The 16,549-nt window shown below is 34.1% G+C and overlaps 3 protein-coding genes across 5 annotated transcripts; 2 read left to right on the top strand and 1 right to left on the bottom strand.

Annotated features, from left to right (window-relative positions):
- Nucleotides 1–230: 230 nt before the first annotated feature.
- On the bottom strand, nt 231–5,971 carry LOC118060148 (protein SUPPRESSOR OF K(+) TRANSPORT GROWTH DEFECT 1). 3 transcript variants are annotated; one of them, XM_035073317.2, is made up of 8 exons: nt 5,208–5,966; nt 2,950–3,055; nt 2,513–2,711; nt 2,015–2,083; nt 1,848–1,922; nt 1,622–1,720; nt 1,363–1,518; nt 231–579 (listed from the first exon to the last, which is right to left on the bottom strand). In XM_035073317.2, exons 1-8 carry the CDS (start codon nt 5,671–5,673, stop codon nt 541–543), a joined length of 1,209 nt encoding a protein of 402 aa, XP_034929208.1. In that variant the 5' UTR covers nt 5,674–5,966; the 3' UTR covers nt 231–540. The 3 variants fall into 3 exon arrangements, with proteins under 3 accessions (XP_034929208.1, XP_034929200.1, XP_034929217.1); XM_035073309.2 differs by lacking the exon at nt 231–579 and adding an exon at nt 631–978 and having other exon boundaries at nt 5,208–5,962; XM_035073326.2 differs by lacking the exons at nt 231–579; nt 1,363–1,518; nt 1,622–1,720; nt 1,848–1,922; nt 2,015–2,083 and having other exon boundaries at nt 2,611–2,748; nt 5,208–5,971.
- Nucleotides 5,972–8,266: 2,295 nt separating this feature from the next.
- On the top strand, nt 8,267–11,988 carry LOC118060169 (uncharacterized). Its single transcript, XM_035073337.2, has 5 exons — nt 8,267–8,675; nt 9,020–9,126; nt 10,343–10,850; nt 11,465–11,583; nt 11,690–11,988. The coding sequence occupies exons 1-5, from the start codon at nt 8,394–8,396 to the stop codon at nt 11,889–11,891; spliced, it is 1,218 nt and encodes a 405-aa protein (XP_034929228.1). The 5' UTR covers nt 8,267–8,393; the 3' UTR covers nt 11,892–11,988.
- Nucleotides 11,989–15,475: 3,487 nt separating this feature from the next.
- LOC118060175 (zinc finger A20 and AN1 domain-containing stress-associated protein 3) lies at nt 15,476–16,549 on the top strand. The gene is made up of 2 exons (XM_035073347.2): nt 15,476–15,651; nt 15,815–16,549. Exon 2 carries the CDS (start codon nt 15,851–15,853, stop codon nt 16,352–16,354), a length of 504 nt encoding a protein of 167 aa, XP_034929238.1. The 5' UTR covers nt 15,476–15,651; nt 15,815–15,850; the 3' UTR covers nt 16,355–16,549.

Genomic DNA, 16,549 nt, shown 5'->3' with positions numbered 1-16,549 from the left:
AAGTTTTTTTTTTATTAATTTCACTCATAAACATTAGATTGTTTTATAATAAAGCTTTATGATTTTATTAAGTTTATTTTCCATACAAGATCATTTGATTTGGCATTTGATTTTATTAAGCTTTATGACATTTTATTTTGTTTTTTACTCTTTTTTTATTGTTGTATTTTTATTTATTTATATTATCTAAATTAATTAAATTTATTAAAATGATCCTATTCTTGGAAAAAAAAAAAAAAATTTGAACATTTCACGTTGAAAAAAATTTAAACCGCCACAGCATTGCATGGAATCCTTTCTAGTTAAAAATCAAAACTACAACTTAACTCTTCAAAACGAAATAAGAAAAATAAATAAATATACAAAACTTTTTCTTTGTTGGCGCTCATTTGGCTGATGCTAGGCAATGATATGCATTTACCTTGGCTGTCGTTCACCTCACCTAAGAATAAAGGTTGAGAACACCATTGAGGAGGAGGATAGCAAATGCACTCATAAATACGCTACCTCCCACCCCAATAAATAAATAAATAAATAAAATTACACGGAAGCATGGCTCCAAGTATCCTGCAATTCGACCTGCTGGTAAAAAAGCATGATTAGTAAGCAATATTGCATGGCAAAAATAAGTTGGCAAGTAGCATGGTATATTCCGTCCACAAATCTGTGGCAATATTTCTGAAACTCTTCTTTTTACACAGTTTCAAACAAGCAATTTCAGCTATTCCATCCCAATACAAAGAGAAGGTCAAGTCACCTTCCCCAATGTTAAAATAATTATGTGGATCCAGTAGCAATAACTAGAATACAAATAACAGCATGGGCCATTGTGTCTCTATGTCATCATCTACATTAACCTTCCTCCCCAAACTCTTTTGTGAATCTTTCATGGACGCCTAGATCAGCTTTGCTCACTGTTGGCCTTTGTCTTGCTAGGACCTTGTCAAAATCTGTTTTCATTATGGGGGGTGGAAGGAGCTGCAGATGTAGTTATCAGCATGATGAATTTTGTTACTATAACAATAAGCAGCAAAGACAGGACATCAATATGCAGACATCCCCACTTGTTATCTCTCAAGGTCTACATATATTTCCTTACAAACAAATAAACTTTTTGTACATGTTTAGAAAGAAAGAAAAAGAATGATCTTTGATTTTAATTTCCATCTCCGATCCAAAGCATGCCCAGAGCCATTGCTTGATGCAGTGGCAAAGAAATGAGATCGCAAGTATAAAACGACAAGTTCGAGTGTTATGAGCAGCCATATCATCAAAAAAGCTGTAGATATGCCTAATCCTATATTCTCCCTCTTAACCCAAAATGGGCAATAACGGATCTCATTTTAAAGCATCTACACGTACCTTTTTTGCAAGTCCTTTTGCTGCAAGCTCCTGCATCGAGATTTGGACAGCACCAGGTTGCTTCGGTCCACAAGGCACCCACATATCATCAGGATTGTTTATGAAAAACATAGCATCTTGGGTTTTACGAACTGGTTCAAAGAGGACATCTTTGACCTGAGAGGGGCAAAAATAGAGCACAAAGCATGGCATCAGCCACACAACCATTGTGACCAAGGAAAAAATTAAATAAAAAAGGCTGGAGGGGCAATGTGCTTACACAAACAGAAATATCTGAACCTGAAAAACCCTCTGTCCTTCGAGCCAAACTTTCAAAATCACTTTCAGTCAAGTTGTGAGGAGTATCCCCTAGATGCACCTGTGCAAATAATTCAAGGCACAGCAAAATCCCATAAAATATGTAGCTCACATAAAGATGGCCTCATATCAAAATATTTCTCACAATAGAGTAATACTATTACAAAATCAATGACAAGACCTAATACCTTGAACATATGCTGCCGAGCCTTCATATCAGGTAGTGGGATATATATGCGCTTATCAAAACGTCTCCGGATGGCCTGGGCTCACTACTGATTAGAAACGGTGCAAAATAGGCTTGATGATTCAAAATTAAACGCCAAAAATATCTCAGAACACCCCCCCCCCTCACCTGATCTAGAGCATATGGAGTATTTGTTGCTGCAAGAACAAGAACCTTCTGATCGTTGTTCCCTACACCCTATATATCAGAAAGACAAGGTCAGACTCCTTCATAATAAAAACCGAAAATATGGTTTCATGAACTGTTATTCGGATTTTACTTTACCATCTTGAATTCAAGGAAACAATACATACTGAAACTAACTTATAATCCATTGTGTTGAGTTTATCTTAATAACTAAAACTGACATGATTAAAATCCACTCAATCTATCTTCTTACTTCCACACCACTAAGGCCAAAAACTTCTCTCAATCAGAATATTTAACAATTGTGTTTGACAATTCTCTCACACATAGTCAGATCAAATTTTACATCATGAAATGAAAAGCATTAATAATTGCAACTGAAAGAAGGTAAAATGAGTAAAAGGGTAGGATGAAAGCCTTATAATAGCACAAGGAGATCACATTCTCCTTCACCTCCTTCCAACACATGAAAATAGATACCTGCATCTGCACAAGAAGTTCAGTCTTTATACGTCTCGAAGCTTCACTCTCATTGCCCTCTCCACGTTGGCCACACAAGGAATCTATTTCATCAACGAAAATGATTGAAGGAGCACTTTCACGGGCCATTTGGAAAAGGTTTGAGACAAGCTTTTCACTCTCACCCATCCACTTTGAAACCAGATCTGAGGAAGAAATGCTGGGGGGGAAAGGTTTCAAAACCAGCATGTTACGGTCTAATTACAAACAAACATGTGAGATGTTTACAAAAAGGCAAGAGACATGAACAGCTGCAGCAACACAGAAGATTGCTCCCTCGGGGGTGGGGGGCAGCCATGCATGCTTGAAACTAAGACAGACTAAACATCAAACTGAGAAATGTATATCTCGAGGCAGGCATATATAAAGGTTTATTTTGTGATTAAGAAAATATATACCTGAAAAAAGTGGAGTCTGCTTCAGTTGCAACAGCCTTGGCCAAGTATGACTTTCCAGTTCCAGGTGGCCCATACAAAAGAAAAGCCCTCCAAGGCCGTCTCTTACCTAAAGAGAGCAAATGGAGGATTCATAAATTTAGCAAAACAAAACAAGTCAAAGTTGTGAATCAAAATGTTTACAATTTAACTTAGTGGTTCCATTAAGCATTGCAATAACTTAATAGTTCACAGAAATAAAAGAAAAGCATTACAGTAATAACACATAAAATAACCATTTCTATGCCCATATTTTAACTGTTATTCACAACAAAAAAACATCAGCTATTCAAAAGCCTGGACATAACATGTAAAGTCATAACCAAGTACAGAGTCACATGGATGCTCCACTTTACAATAACAAGACAAAATGATAGCCCAACAATATGAGGTGATAAAGAACATGGCTCACTTAATTTCCTTTCAGGTAGAATACGCAGTTCATGGAAGCCTGATGAATGTGCTTCGATGGGCAATTCATCAGAGAAGGTCTCCCATGTCCACCACATTCAAATTATGTGTGCTCGCATGCATTGGTGAGGGCATGTGTGGGTCAGTCACATTCAAAGTAAGTATTTTTGCATGGGTGGGTGGCTGTGTGTGTGGGCATGCTTGCATGCAGAGGTAGGTGAGAATCACAAGCATGCGTGTGGGCATGTGCTTGTGTTTGTGAAAGATGTTACTAGCTTCTTAAAAAGACTCAATATTTCAGGTCATAAGATGGAGCCAAAAATCCAAACAGTGAAACCAGCAAAAAATGAACTTTCTCGTTGATGATATATCAAACATAATATGAATAAAAATAACAGGTCAACCAATTAATACTGATGGCCAACACTGCAATCTAAAGATCAAAATAAAATGCAGCATGGATTTCACAAGTGGAAGGTTGTCCTAACAAAGTAGGGCGACATTTGACAGCAATGATAGGCAAAGGGCCCTGGACTTTTGAAAAGCCAATGATGGAACTACCTCAACAAACTAAAGATAAAACTCCCTCAAAAACTCAAAATTTATTTTCCCTCTCATCACCATCTAGTTCAGTTATGTAAGCCTATGCAAAGACAAGCAACCTAGAAGAAATTATAAATGAGCCAACTTCATATTGAGCACAATCTATTATAGTCTCCTATTACAAAAGTAATCATAAAACCAAACTGAAAGAAATATCAAAATACTACAACATGCATATGAGAATTTCCAAGATCTTTCATGGCATGGTTTTAAACTCCACGCCGTTATAAATTCACAGCAAGTTGAAGTAGTCAAGAGTGGGACACCAATAATGGTTTCAGAAGAGAAAATGATGATGATAAAGGTACGAATGATATAAGTAGTTGTTTAACCATGTATAAGATAGTGATCTTGCTGGTTAAGTGGGTAGGAAAGAGGTGTCAATTAATGAGCAATAACTAGTTATCGTGGGAGTTTTGGCCATTATGAAGGTAGCTCAGCTGAAGCAAATTTTCTCTATTCAGTTTTAGAAGCAGAACAAAATTAGCCCAATTCACTTAATTTAGTTCCAGAAGCGAAATGAAGCCTGTCTCAGAAGGTAGCCAGACAGTGCTTCCATAAGCAGTGGGGGATTTTCCCCAGATGAGAAGCAGGTGCTAGACATTTATAACTCTCGTTCAAAATTTGAATGTATCATTCATCATTTATGTTCTAAAAAATACATCAATTCACTTTCATTTACATGAAACAAAAAATACAAGGCAACTATCACAAACATGAAACTGAACTCTTTTTTCGCTCTATCTAGATCATAACAAAAGGTAATTGGCATTGTCATTCACAGCATTTTAAGAAAAAAAAAATCACTATACTTGAAAAAAAAAAGATTAGACAGTTACGAAGAGAAAATAAGTTATCGAAATAGCTGCATAAATGACAGATTATAAATATAGAAATCATATTCCCGTCAGCACAATTCAATAATGACTTCATTAGCCGGTTAATAACCACACCAACGCAATTCTCACGCAGCAACAAACGAACCCAATTCTTTAATCCCCACCTACCAGATAAATCACATACTAATCTCTAATTAATCAATCACAGCAATCCAATCCAATCCAATCGACAAAACAAACAGCACGATATCAATCACACTTTGCTTTCTCCTAAAAAACCACACAAACACACCAAGTTCCCATCTTTCAACCGCGATTCATCAAACTCAAAAAAACCTAAATCAGCAAAAAATAAAAAATAAAAACCACCTGTAAAAAACTGAGGGAACTTCACGGGCAAAATAACAGCTTCTTGCAAAGCCTGCTTAGCACTCTCAAGACCAGCCACATCATTCCACTTCACATTAGGCTTTTCTCTCACAATCGCCGAATTCAATCCAGCTCTCAACTTATCCTTCTCCGGATCATCCCCATCCTCACCATCTTTCGGCTTAGTCTTCGGCCTCGTCGCAACGGCAGCATCCCCGTTAGAATTAGGCCCGGGACCTCCTTCATCAAGAACAGTCTTGATCTCCTCGGCCCGGCGAAGATACTCGTTGAATTTCTGAGTGATGGCTTCACGAATTTTAAGGTTCTTCTCGTATTTCAAGTGGGTCCTGAAGTATTCAAGCGCGTTCATGTATAAAGGAAACGCCTTTGAGTAATTCCCCGCATTGTCTTCCTGTACCGCTTGTTTCACGTACTCTATTGCTTGTTCTTTGAAATTGCTGTACATAGCTAGGGTATGATTTCGATTTGATTTATGAGAGATTTGATGATGATTGCATGAGAAAAAAATTGATTTTTTGGACAGATTTTTGAAACCCAAGAAATTGTGGATTTATTGGGTTGGATTTTGTTAATCAGAGAGAGTGGGAATGGGATTTTGAGAGAAGAGGGGATTGGAAATGGAAGAAAGGGGAGAGGGGAGAAGAAGCCTGTGAGAGGAAGGAAGCGCGTGTGGAAGAAAAAAGAAACAGGAAGGATCGAGGAAAGCTCTTAAGAAATTGTTACTGATATTGAAATGTCAAAAAATTAAAAACAATTAAAATGATATTTCTTGTGTAGATAACCCCTTTGAAAAATTGCTGGCATGATTTATTACAATAATTAAAAAGATTCATCAATTGATGTTTTGAGGAAATTCTGATATTATAGCATTTGTTTTTCGAATAAAATATAACTAAAAAATATATAATTTATAATTTATAAAAGTAAATAATATTTTTTTTAACAAAAAAAGAAATAACGTTCCTATCATGAATTTTACAATAATTAGAGAGGATGAGTTCGTTGAGGTTTTTATTATAAAATTATTATGTTCAAATAATTCATTATATGAAGATTTTGTTGAAGTTTGGTTGGTAAAGATAGAGCTTATATTATGTTATCGGTATACTTATGTAAAAAAACATCAAATATTCTTCTTTTCTTTTTAAACTTTAACCATCTCTACGATGTTAGCCTTTTAGATAACCACCATAAAAATTCTTCTACTTCTCACGAACAGTTTGTTACTCTCGAAATTTCATATGAAATTCCAGGTCAATGGATTTTTTAAGGCTATACACATTTATTTTTGTGCTATAAGACTAGCCGTGTCTTATCATGGCCGTAAAGGTTTACTTGTTACAGCAAAATTAACTCTTCTAGATATCAAATATCTAGAGCATCAACATACATGCGTTGAATATCTTGAAACCACACTTAATTATGATGCAGCAGTTATTACTTTCTATCCAAACTTCAATATAGCTTTGGATGACCCTCAACTCAACTACTTTTTGAAAGTCCAATTGCAGATTACTAGTGCTGATCAAGTTTTAGACACCTATCAAGCCACTCTTCATTATCAAATGGCTTATAGGGTCCAAAACCATGCTTTTGAGTTAGTACTTCCTATTACAAATAATGATTTGCTTATTACTGTTGATATTAATCAAAGAGTCGCATGTACTCATATCTCACGAGAACCCCGAAAGAGGACTTACAAAAGTTACTTTTTTATTCTTGAATTACCAATTATGAAAAGCTACATCAAAGCTCTGTCCCTATACAATTCACAAAACTTGAGTTCACAAAAAAACTGATGATACTGTTGAAATCATCTTCAAGAAAAGAATAATCTTCCACTTCTCCAGCAGGAATCTTTTCCTCCTCCATCTAGATGATGCAACCAGCTCAAGATCCTCTCCCAATACCTGTAGAATCCTTCTTTATGGACAGTCTCCCTGTCTATTCTTTCTCTCTGGACAGCCATGTTCTTTTAAACACTTGTAATTATGACAGTTGTCGTAATCCAGAAATGGATAATAACTCCCCCAAGCAAAAAAGGAAATCTTCAAGTAAGAAACTGAAAGATATGTACAATCAAGGAGACAAAATAGTTGACGCTTTGGGACAACCCTTCAGAAAATTTAACTATCTTGTCAAATGTACTCCTCCCTCTTGGGCAACTTCAAAACCAGTCCCTATAGTCTCCATGTATCAACCTACAAGTCCTTGTGCTGATGATTTTTTTACTTTACAAGAACAAGTCAAAGACAAGGTTCGAACTCTTCCACAAGTTCACAACCCTCGAGATGTAGATATTGATGGACGCCCTAAACAAGTCATCTCAGCCGAAGTAGTTCTCAATTGGCAAAGTCAAAATGCTATAGCCCAAAATTATGTTCTTCATAGAATTGAATCTAGTGTTGACTTGGTTCAGACTAACCTAAAAAAGATGACAATATCTGTTGATTTTAGAATTCTTTATTTAGAATAATTGTGTGATGAAATTTAACAAAGAATCTCTATCATCCACGAGTATTTACTCCTTCAAGCTTCTAATGACAGATATGTAAACCATCAGAAGGAACAAGAGATTAAGTCTTTCAAAATATAACTCAAGTCTCTTTAGATTAAATTAGCCAAATCCAAATACAAGCCTTTACCATTTCCTGAACCTTCACAAACCAGGATGACCTCTTATTTATCCAGACCCGTATTGGGCTAAATATTTTTCTTCCTACAATCCACAACCTCCACCTACCACACTTCAATTTTTTTATATTAAAAAAATATTATTGAGAACAAATTAAATATTAGTTCACAAAATTAAAAACTCCATGTTTCATAATTTTAACAAGTAGAAAAAAATATATATTCTAATTCAACATATTTTATCTCTATCAAACATCACTAATCCTTAAAATCAAACCAAAATGGTGGGTGTCATGCACTTAATTAATTTTTATTTTACAAAATATTGTCTTTTTAAATTTTTTTATTCCGAATCCACCTCACGAGAAGGTTAAGGATTCTATTTTTTATCCCGACAATACACGAAATGTTTTCGGAAAGTAATTCGGAATTGGGCATGCATAAGAAAAAACTTTGCACAATGAATACAGGCGTCATGTTATGCTAATGCTGGCGGCGGCGCAATAGAAGCGAGGAGAGCAAAACCAAGAAATGGGAAAGAAAGAAAAGAAACAAAAACAACAGCAAAAGACTTCTCGAAGAGGAGCTTCGTACTATAGAAACGAGGAAGACGAAGAAGACTATGACTTCAATAACAGCTACTCTCAAAGTTTAGCTTCTTCTTCTGTTTCTGATCAAGAACCAGAACATGATGATTCCAACGAAGAAGAAGAAAAGGAAGGAGTGGAGGAGCAGGAGGAGGATGCTGATGATAAAACAGCATCAAAGAAAGACATGCCTTCGAAGTTTCTTCTTTACCAACAATCTGTACAGGTAAATCAATGAATTATAGTTGTTTGGGTTTTTGAGAGAGTTAAGGCTTCATTGTTATTGTTATGCGAGTATTAGACTAGGAACAAAAGGAAAAGAACAAAACCCATCAACCTATTTTTCTTTTTAGCGCTGCATTTGGTTCTTGATGGAATGTGGATGACAAAGTAGAGATGCGGGAGTGAATTTTTATGTCTGAATTTGCAGCAATTACGAGTTGAAATGGTTGTATTAACTTGAAAGGAACGATACGTAGAATGACATAATTATGTTTTTGGCTATTAAGTGTCTGCTTTTATGATTGTAAAGGTGGGATTTTAAGGATTTTTTGTGATATGTGGATGCAGTCACCCAAAGGAGACATAAGCTACTTGCGGAAGTTCTTTTTGCTGTACGTGGGTGGGAGGTTGCCTCTTCATCTCCAGGAAGATTTTTGTGGCACTGCCCTTCTTAGGTAACATACTTGGCTTCACTGCTTTACCATTGTGGAGCCATTCCCCTTTTATCTTCCCTTCTTTTTGATGCGATTCATTATAAATTAAAAGAACAGAATGACATGAAAATGCGATAGAAATAAATCAAGATAAACTGTTCCACATTTTTCAGGTGCCAACTCGAGTTTTCAAGTAGGGTTCGGTTATTTTATTCTAATTTCAAAAGCAATGTTAGTTGTTTGTAGAACAACTAAGAGACATTGCTTTCCTATTTTGTAATTGGATATTTGGAAGGGGGAAATAATCACAATAGCAATTATCTTCTGTCCACTCATCAATTATTTGATATTTTCACAGTTGTGAAATCTTAATTTTTTATAATTATGAGGGAAATGTCATCTTCTGGCTTGTGATATTGAGATGCATTTGTCTCACAGAAAAGTTTTCTTGGAAAATGAGTTATTTTTTTGCCGCTACTCTTAAAGTGATGGAGGTGAGGACATCAACAATAAGGTGGTGGTGATGGTAAATGGTAATTGTCTTTGTTGTGGCATGATAAGGTGGTGGTGGTAACATAAGTGGTTGAAGATGGCAATGGTGGACAGTGGTGGCAAAAGTGATAAGGTGGTGGTAGCAAGGGTGATTATGGGATGCTTGTGTTTGTTACAAGCTAGCAGTGGTGATGGCAGCAACAACAATGATGGTGGTGCTGGTGATGGTAATGATGGTTGTATCAGTAACATGACAGAGGAAGTGATGGTGTTAGCTGTGGTGAAGTGGTGGTGATTATTGACTTGCTGTGATGGTGGTGATGGCAGTGATAGAATTGGTTAAAGTGGTTAGGTAACGAGCCGTGAGTTGGTAGTTCCTCAGAAACTAATTGTTCTTGCTTCTAAAGATAAATTATATTCTGTCAAAAGAACTTTGTTTTCAGATTTAAAAGCAAATTCTTTTTGTTAACCAATCTTTCAATGTGAAACAAAAACTGAAAGATACAAAAATATTTTCCCTGATACATGCATTCTAAATTGCTGCTAATGTGATGCATTTCTTAATGAATATAGTAGGCTAGCAAAAGATATAGTAGGCTAGCAAAAGACCTGTTACTTTGTTTTGTTTTCCTGCGTTGGTTAAAGAGTTGTTTTGAATAAAATGACTGGTTTACACAAGATGTGTCCGCAAGCTGCTTTCAAAGGCAGTGCTAAGCATGCCTTCACAACTTTATTCTTTTGACAGTACAGAATGGCTTCGCAATGACTCAAGACGGACTGCTGTAGGAGTGGATTTGGATCTGGAGGCACTAGATTGGTGCATAGAAAATAACATGGATAAAGTTGGAGCTGATGGATATTCTAGAATATCCCTCTTCCATGGAAATGTCCTGCAGCCTCTTGAGGCCAAATTAGTCAATTTTGAATCTCAAGAAATCATCAATAACATTAGATCCAAGGATTGCAAAGATGACAGTGAAAGCAATGAACTAAAATCTGCTGTCCAGGTGGGCTCCTCTACTTCTACAGATGATATGTACATGAAGAGAAACGTTCAGCTAGTTCCAAGAGATATTGTGTGTGCTTTTAACTACAGTTGCTGTTGTCTCCATAAACGAGCAGAACTTGTTTTGTATTTCAAGCATGTTCTTGGTGTCTTGTCCAAAAAGGGTGGTATATTTGTAATGGATTTATATGGCGGTACGTCATCAGAGAGCAAGATAAGGCTTCAGAGAAGATTTCCAAATTTTACGGTAAATATTTATGCTTTCAGTACCTATATGAATTTGCAACATTAATTGGAGGTTTGTAGGTACAAATTTCACATGCATCAATTTCCTGTCAGGGAAAATTTCAGGATTTAAAGGATGTATCTTTTAAATAATTATCATGTAAGTTGGGTGATAAACCTTTATGCTATTTTGTAATACACTACTTTAAACTGATACAGGAGTGATAATACGTAGCAGGCATTTTAAATTCTTAACGATACAAGCATTATGACCTTAGTTGATGCTCATCATTAGGAATCTATCTGATCAAAAAGTTCATTTTCTGAATTTATAAATTTATATTTCTAATCATAGACTTGTTTTTTTAAGCCGGTTCCGTTAATCTAGTTGTCCATACAAATGAACATCCATGGTTAGGACATCTTGCCATGCTTTCCTAACTATTTCCTTTTTACTACTGATTTTTTGTAGTAATTTCTTTCTTTATAGCTGAATGCAGAAGTGAAATTATATATCATAGGAATCCCTGAACCCCTTCAATTGCAGGACTAAAGACATTTGCCGCCAAATTTCTTTTGGAACTCCAAACCACAATTTTTTTTAATTTACAACTTAATTGCAATTGACATGTGTAGTATATTTGGGAGCAAGCTGAATTTGATATCATTGGGCGCAAAACAAGGATTAGCCTCCACTTTCATCTCCAGAAGCAACAGAGAAAACTTCGCCATGCATTTTCGTACAGTTGGAGGCTGTAAGTTGCATTGTTTTCCCACTGAAATGTGCAGCTAAAGATTTTCTTCGTTTTGACACTCACATTGATATATAGAATTCCTGCTAATGATTCTTTATGCTCCCAGATGGTCATTGCCAGAGATCAAGGACTGCTTGGAAGAGGCTGGATTTCAATCTGTCCATTTTTGGATTCGTCAGATGCCAGACACCGAAGCAAACAGGAGAACAGAAGGGTTTGGTGCTGGACGAGACATAAAGTACGAGGAGGTCAAGACTTTTGAACAAGAAGATGCTTGGAATGCTTATATAGTAGCTGTTGCAAACTAAAATGGTGGCTCCATCTTTTTTTATACTTGATCTTGGCATGCTGTTTCTGTTGATCCTACTATCATAAGAATTAATATGATCTCACAATTTGGTTTTAGAGTGCTGCTTCCATAACCATGATACTTTTTTTTTCTTTTGCATTACAAAATGCAGAAGTTTTTTTATTGATAGCAATTAACTTCTTTTAGTACTTTTGGAGCAGCTCCTCAATAGTCTCATTATAGGGACCGTTTGGGAGTGAAAAGCTCAACCAACGCTTGCACCCTCTCCTCACACTCATATGGACTGTTCTAGATTTTATTTGGGTTTGGGCTTATTCTCCGCACAGGATTTGGATCTCTTTTTCCTTATAGGACTTCTCTTTACTTTTATAAATACAAATATCCTTTTTTTTACATAAAAAAATGCTAAGAAAAAAGAGAGAGAATCAATTGGTAACTTAAATAATATTAATAAAAAAATATATATCAATAATAAATAAACTGGAAAAAAAAAATAATTCTTTTAAATCAGGATGATTCGTAAATTTTGTGACCATGGTCATAAAATATGGATAATTTTATAAAAAGAAAAGCAAGAAAAAAATTGAAAATCAATTCCTAATAAATTAAATAGGAACATAATAACCACATAAAAAATAAAATGAAAAGAAAAAAGTTGAAGCTCAATCTATATCACACGTTATAGGACAAAAATTAAGAAAAAAATATATTTTAAAAAAGGTTGAAAAAACTCAATCCGAGCCTACTCGGGTCAAGATACAAATCTTTGATCCAATGATGATATCAAGGTAATCGTGTTCGAAAGCAAATTGAATAAAATCATGAAGCTCTTAACAATTCAATGTTGAAGGATGATAACAAAAAAAACAAAAAAAAAATATATGAATCAACCCAATTAACCTGTTAACCTAGGATCATATATACATGATTGAGATAACCCAATAGAAATGCAATGAAAAAAATATAAAAACCAACTTCCAATAAATAAAATGCTGAAGAATAAAAAATTTTAAAAAATAAACTTGTGTTAAACTTTGAAACCAGTGACTGTTCATTAACTTGAAACTAACCTCATAGTACACAAACCATAAAAAATAACAAAGCAAGACTCTAAAAAATTAAAAATAAGAAAATACCAGCTTAAAAAAAAAGCAAAAAAAAACTAAGAAAACCTAGATAAATCTTTTAAACCTGAGCAAATTTTTCAAACTCACAACCTTGTTAAAGTGAATTCAGAATCTTAATTCCCAATCAATTTCAAACTAATTAACAAAAGTAAATCCAACAAACAAACGAGTTGAAAAAAACTCATGTCATTTTTAAAACTAGTGAAAATTCCTAGAGAAATAAAATACATAAAAATAAATTTAAAAATTTATATCAAACAAAACAAATAGCAATTGAACCAGCGAGAACTAAATTTGAAAGCTAACAAAATAAAGAATGATGAAATAGAAAAGGAATCATAATCTTATAAATTGTTTAAAAAAATTATTTCAAATATTGAAGGGTAGAATTAGAGGAAAAAAATAAATTTAAAGAATTAGCCATAAAACCCAACAAAGAATAATAAATAAAAAAGACCCGAAATAACCTTGTCATTTTCAAGATCAACAAAAAAAATCCACATAAAGCAAGATTTTATTTTTCTAAAAAAAGAGAGCCTAGACATTGAATAAATGATGAAGGATAAAACAAGAAGAAAAAAAAAAAAACCTAGACAAACCTCTTAAACGTAATTAAATATTTAAAACTTGCAACTCGTGAAATTCTGAATTCAATTTAATTATCAACTAATTTTAAAAATTATCAAAGTAAAAAAAAATATTGAAAAAAAATATATCAAATTTGATAGGAAAAAAAAAGAGAGTAAAAATGTAAAATAAAATCAATTTTAAAAATACTCTAAAAAAAATAGTAATAAAAAATTCAGAAAACAAGTTGGAATGATTAAAAAATTAAAAGGGATAAAATTAAAAAAATATTTTAATTTTATAAATTATTTAAGATAAAAAAAATTATAATAAATTAACACGTGAAAAAAAAAAAAAAAAAAAAGAGAAGAAGAAGAAGTAATCCGCGTCGAAGCAGCAGAATTTTTGAAATACATGTCGCCCAGTATACTGTGATGATTCCAACATCGCTGGCGGAGACTAGGGGCGGGCGCCATTAGATTTCACTGGCAAAAAATATCTCATCTCTCCATGCTTGTTAGAGAGCGTCAAATATCCTCGAATCATAAGATATAATTATCAGACACTTGTTCAAACAACATCAAAACTCAATTAGCGAGTAGATAAAACCAGAATATTAAGAGACAAAATATAATAAAAAAAAATGAAATCAAATCTAGATTCATAAAACAAATTATATCCAAAAAATAATGAAAAGAGATATCTCTGGTGATTTATGGGGAAAATCATCATAGATCTCATAGAATAGCTATATATTTTTTTATTAATATAGGTATCCGGGCCAGCTTGGATAAACCTCGACTAATCTCATGAGCCATGAAATTAACGACCATATAAGTCTTTAGTAGCTATTATATTAGCAATTATAAGGCTCGAACTTGAAATTATAAAGAAAGCAAACCTTTTAATTCTAAACTCTTATCATTAAACCACTTACTAGATGGTTTTTTTTTGTTTATTTTTTTTTGTTTTTATCTAGAGAGAACAAGAAGGGGAGAGAAAGGAGAAAGAAAAAGAAGAGATTTTTTTTTTGTTTAATTTCAACAAACAAAACTGGAAATAATTTTACAATTACGAAACAAATAATATATTTCCAACAAAAACAATCTCTATCAGCTGCATAAACATGTAAACATCATCAACTCTAAATTGCTACCCATATATAAAAAAATAAAATCACGTGGGCTGCGTTTGAAAATGCAAGTTAACTCGTATTTCTAATAAATTCAAATTTTTTTGTGGAAAGTTATTTTTTTTTATGTTTTGAATGATTTTGATACGCTAATTGTAAAAATAATTTTTTAAAAAATAAAAAAATATTATTTTAATACATTTTAGTATAAAAAATATTTTAAAACATAACCATAACTATACTACCAAACAAATATTTCACGCCGTCTAGACTACCCAATGGTTTGGTCCCCTCCAATCTTAATCATACAAACACTTTATATTAAAAAACAATATACATGAAATGTTTATTGTAGCATCATCTTTTTCCAACGCGCAAATAGAAACGGTCCGAATTGAACAGCCGCACCTCCCTAGAAAAAAAATAAAAAAAAAATTTCCATGTACTATTCTTGGTGGTGTCTGGGAGCGTGCTTTTTTAAAATTTTATTTTTTTATTTTTAGATTATTTTGAATTATTAGTATTAAAAATTAATTTTTTAAAAATAAAAAATCATTATTTTAATATATTTTGAGAAAAACAATTTTTAAAAAACTTCTACGCTGTCAGAAATACACCCACTGTCTACTTACACCTGAGTAAACGTGTCTTAAACGGCTTCTCAAACAGTTTCAACTTTGACGGCCAGAATTAGAAGAAAAAAAAAAAAACCATTATTTAACGCGGATAAAAAGAATAAACCTTTTGTTTAACTCCAAAGAAAACAGAAAGGGAAAGAAAAATAAGAAAGGAAGACGAAGAACCTCTCGGAGACGGGATTCTTATTCCCTTTCCCTTTCCCTTTCCACGCCAGAATTTCTTTATATAGTTTTCAACCCCTCTCTCTTTGTTCTCTGCCCATTTCTGTTCTCTCCAATTCAGAACCAAAACAGGTAATAAAAACCTTATAATTTTGTTATTTTTCCTCATCTTTTCCTGCCTTTTTTAAAAAACTTTTGAAGAAAAAAAAAGGTTATAAATTCCTTGTAGCCGAGTCTGGCTAGTTTCGTTGTTGTTGTTGTTGTGTTTTTAAATCTTGGGTTTTTTGTGTGTTAGATTAAAAAGGAGGTAATCAAGAAATCTTGAAAAATAATGGCAGAAGAACAACACAGATGCCAAGAACAACGACTCTGCGTAAACAACTGCGGTTTTTATGGGAGCCCAGCAACAGAAAATCTTTGTTCTAAGTGTTACCGTGATCTTCATCAATCACAGCCCTTGAATCATCAGCTGCTAAACCCGTCGTCGTCGTCGTCGGCTGCTTCTGTTTCCTCCTTTTCATCCCCAGCCGTTGATGTTCTTAAAGTCAACACCAACCAGAAAGCTCCTGTTGTGGTGGTGGGAGATGATAAAAAAGATGAGGTAAAGGCAGGAGAGCCTGCGGTTGTGAAGCAGCAGCAGCAGCCAAATAGGTGCTTGACGTGTAGGAGGCGCGTGGGGTTGACGGGGTTCAAGTGCAGGTGTGGTATGGTGTTTTGTGGAACACATAGGTACCCGGAACAGCATGATTGCGAATTTGATTTTAAGAGTTTAGGGAAACAACAGATTGCTAAGGCTAATCCTGTTGTTAAGGGAGAGAAACTCCAAAAAATTTAACGGGTTTTCTCCTTATCGTGCAATTTATGAATGAATTCCGCAGTGTTGCCGGCCTCCGCCGGCGTTGGTGTTGGCGTTAGAAGGAAGTAGTTCTCGTGGGTTTGGTGGGGGTTGGGGTAATGTTGTTATTTTATGGTTTGTGTAAATTGCAAGTATTCAATGATAAACTTTTAGCATTTTCCTTTTTAGAAATAA

Source organism: Populus alba, chromosome 4 (genome assembly GCF_005239225.2).
Source record: "Populus alba chromosome 4, ASM523922v2, whole genome shotgun sequence".
Lineage (NCBI taxonomy): Eukaryota > Viridiplantae > Streptophyta > Magnoliopsida > Malpighiales > Salicaceae > Populus > Populus alba.
The sequence above is the reverse complement of the archived record's forward strand: the minus strand, read 5'-3'. Positions and strand labels throughout refer to the sequence as shown.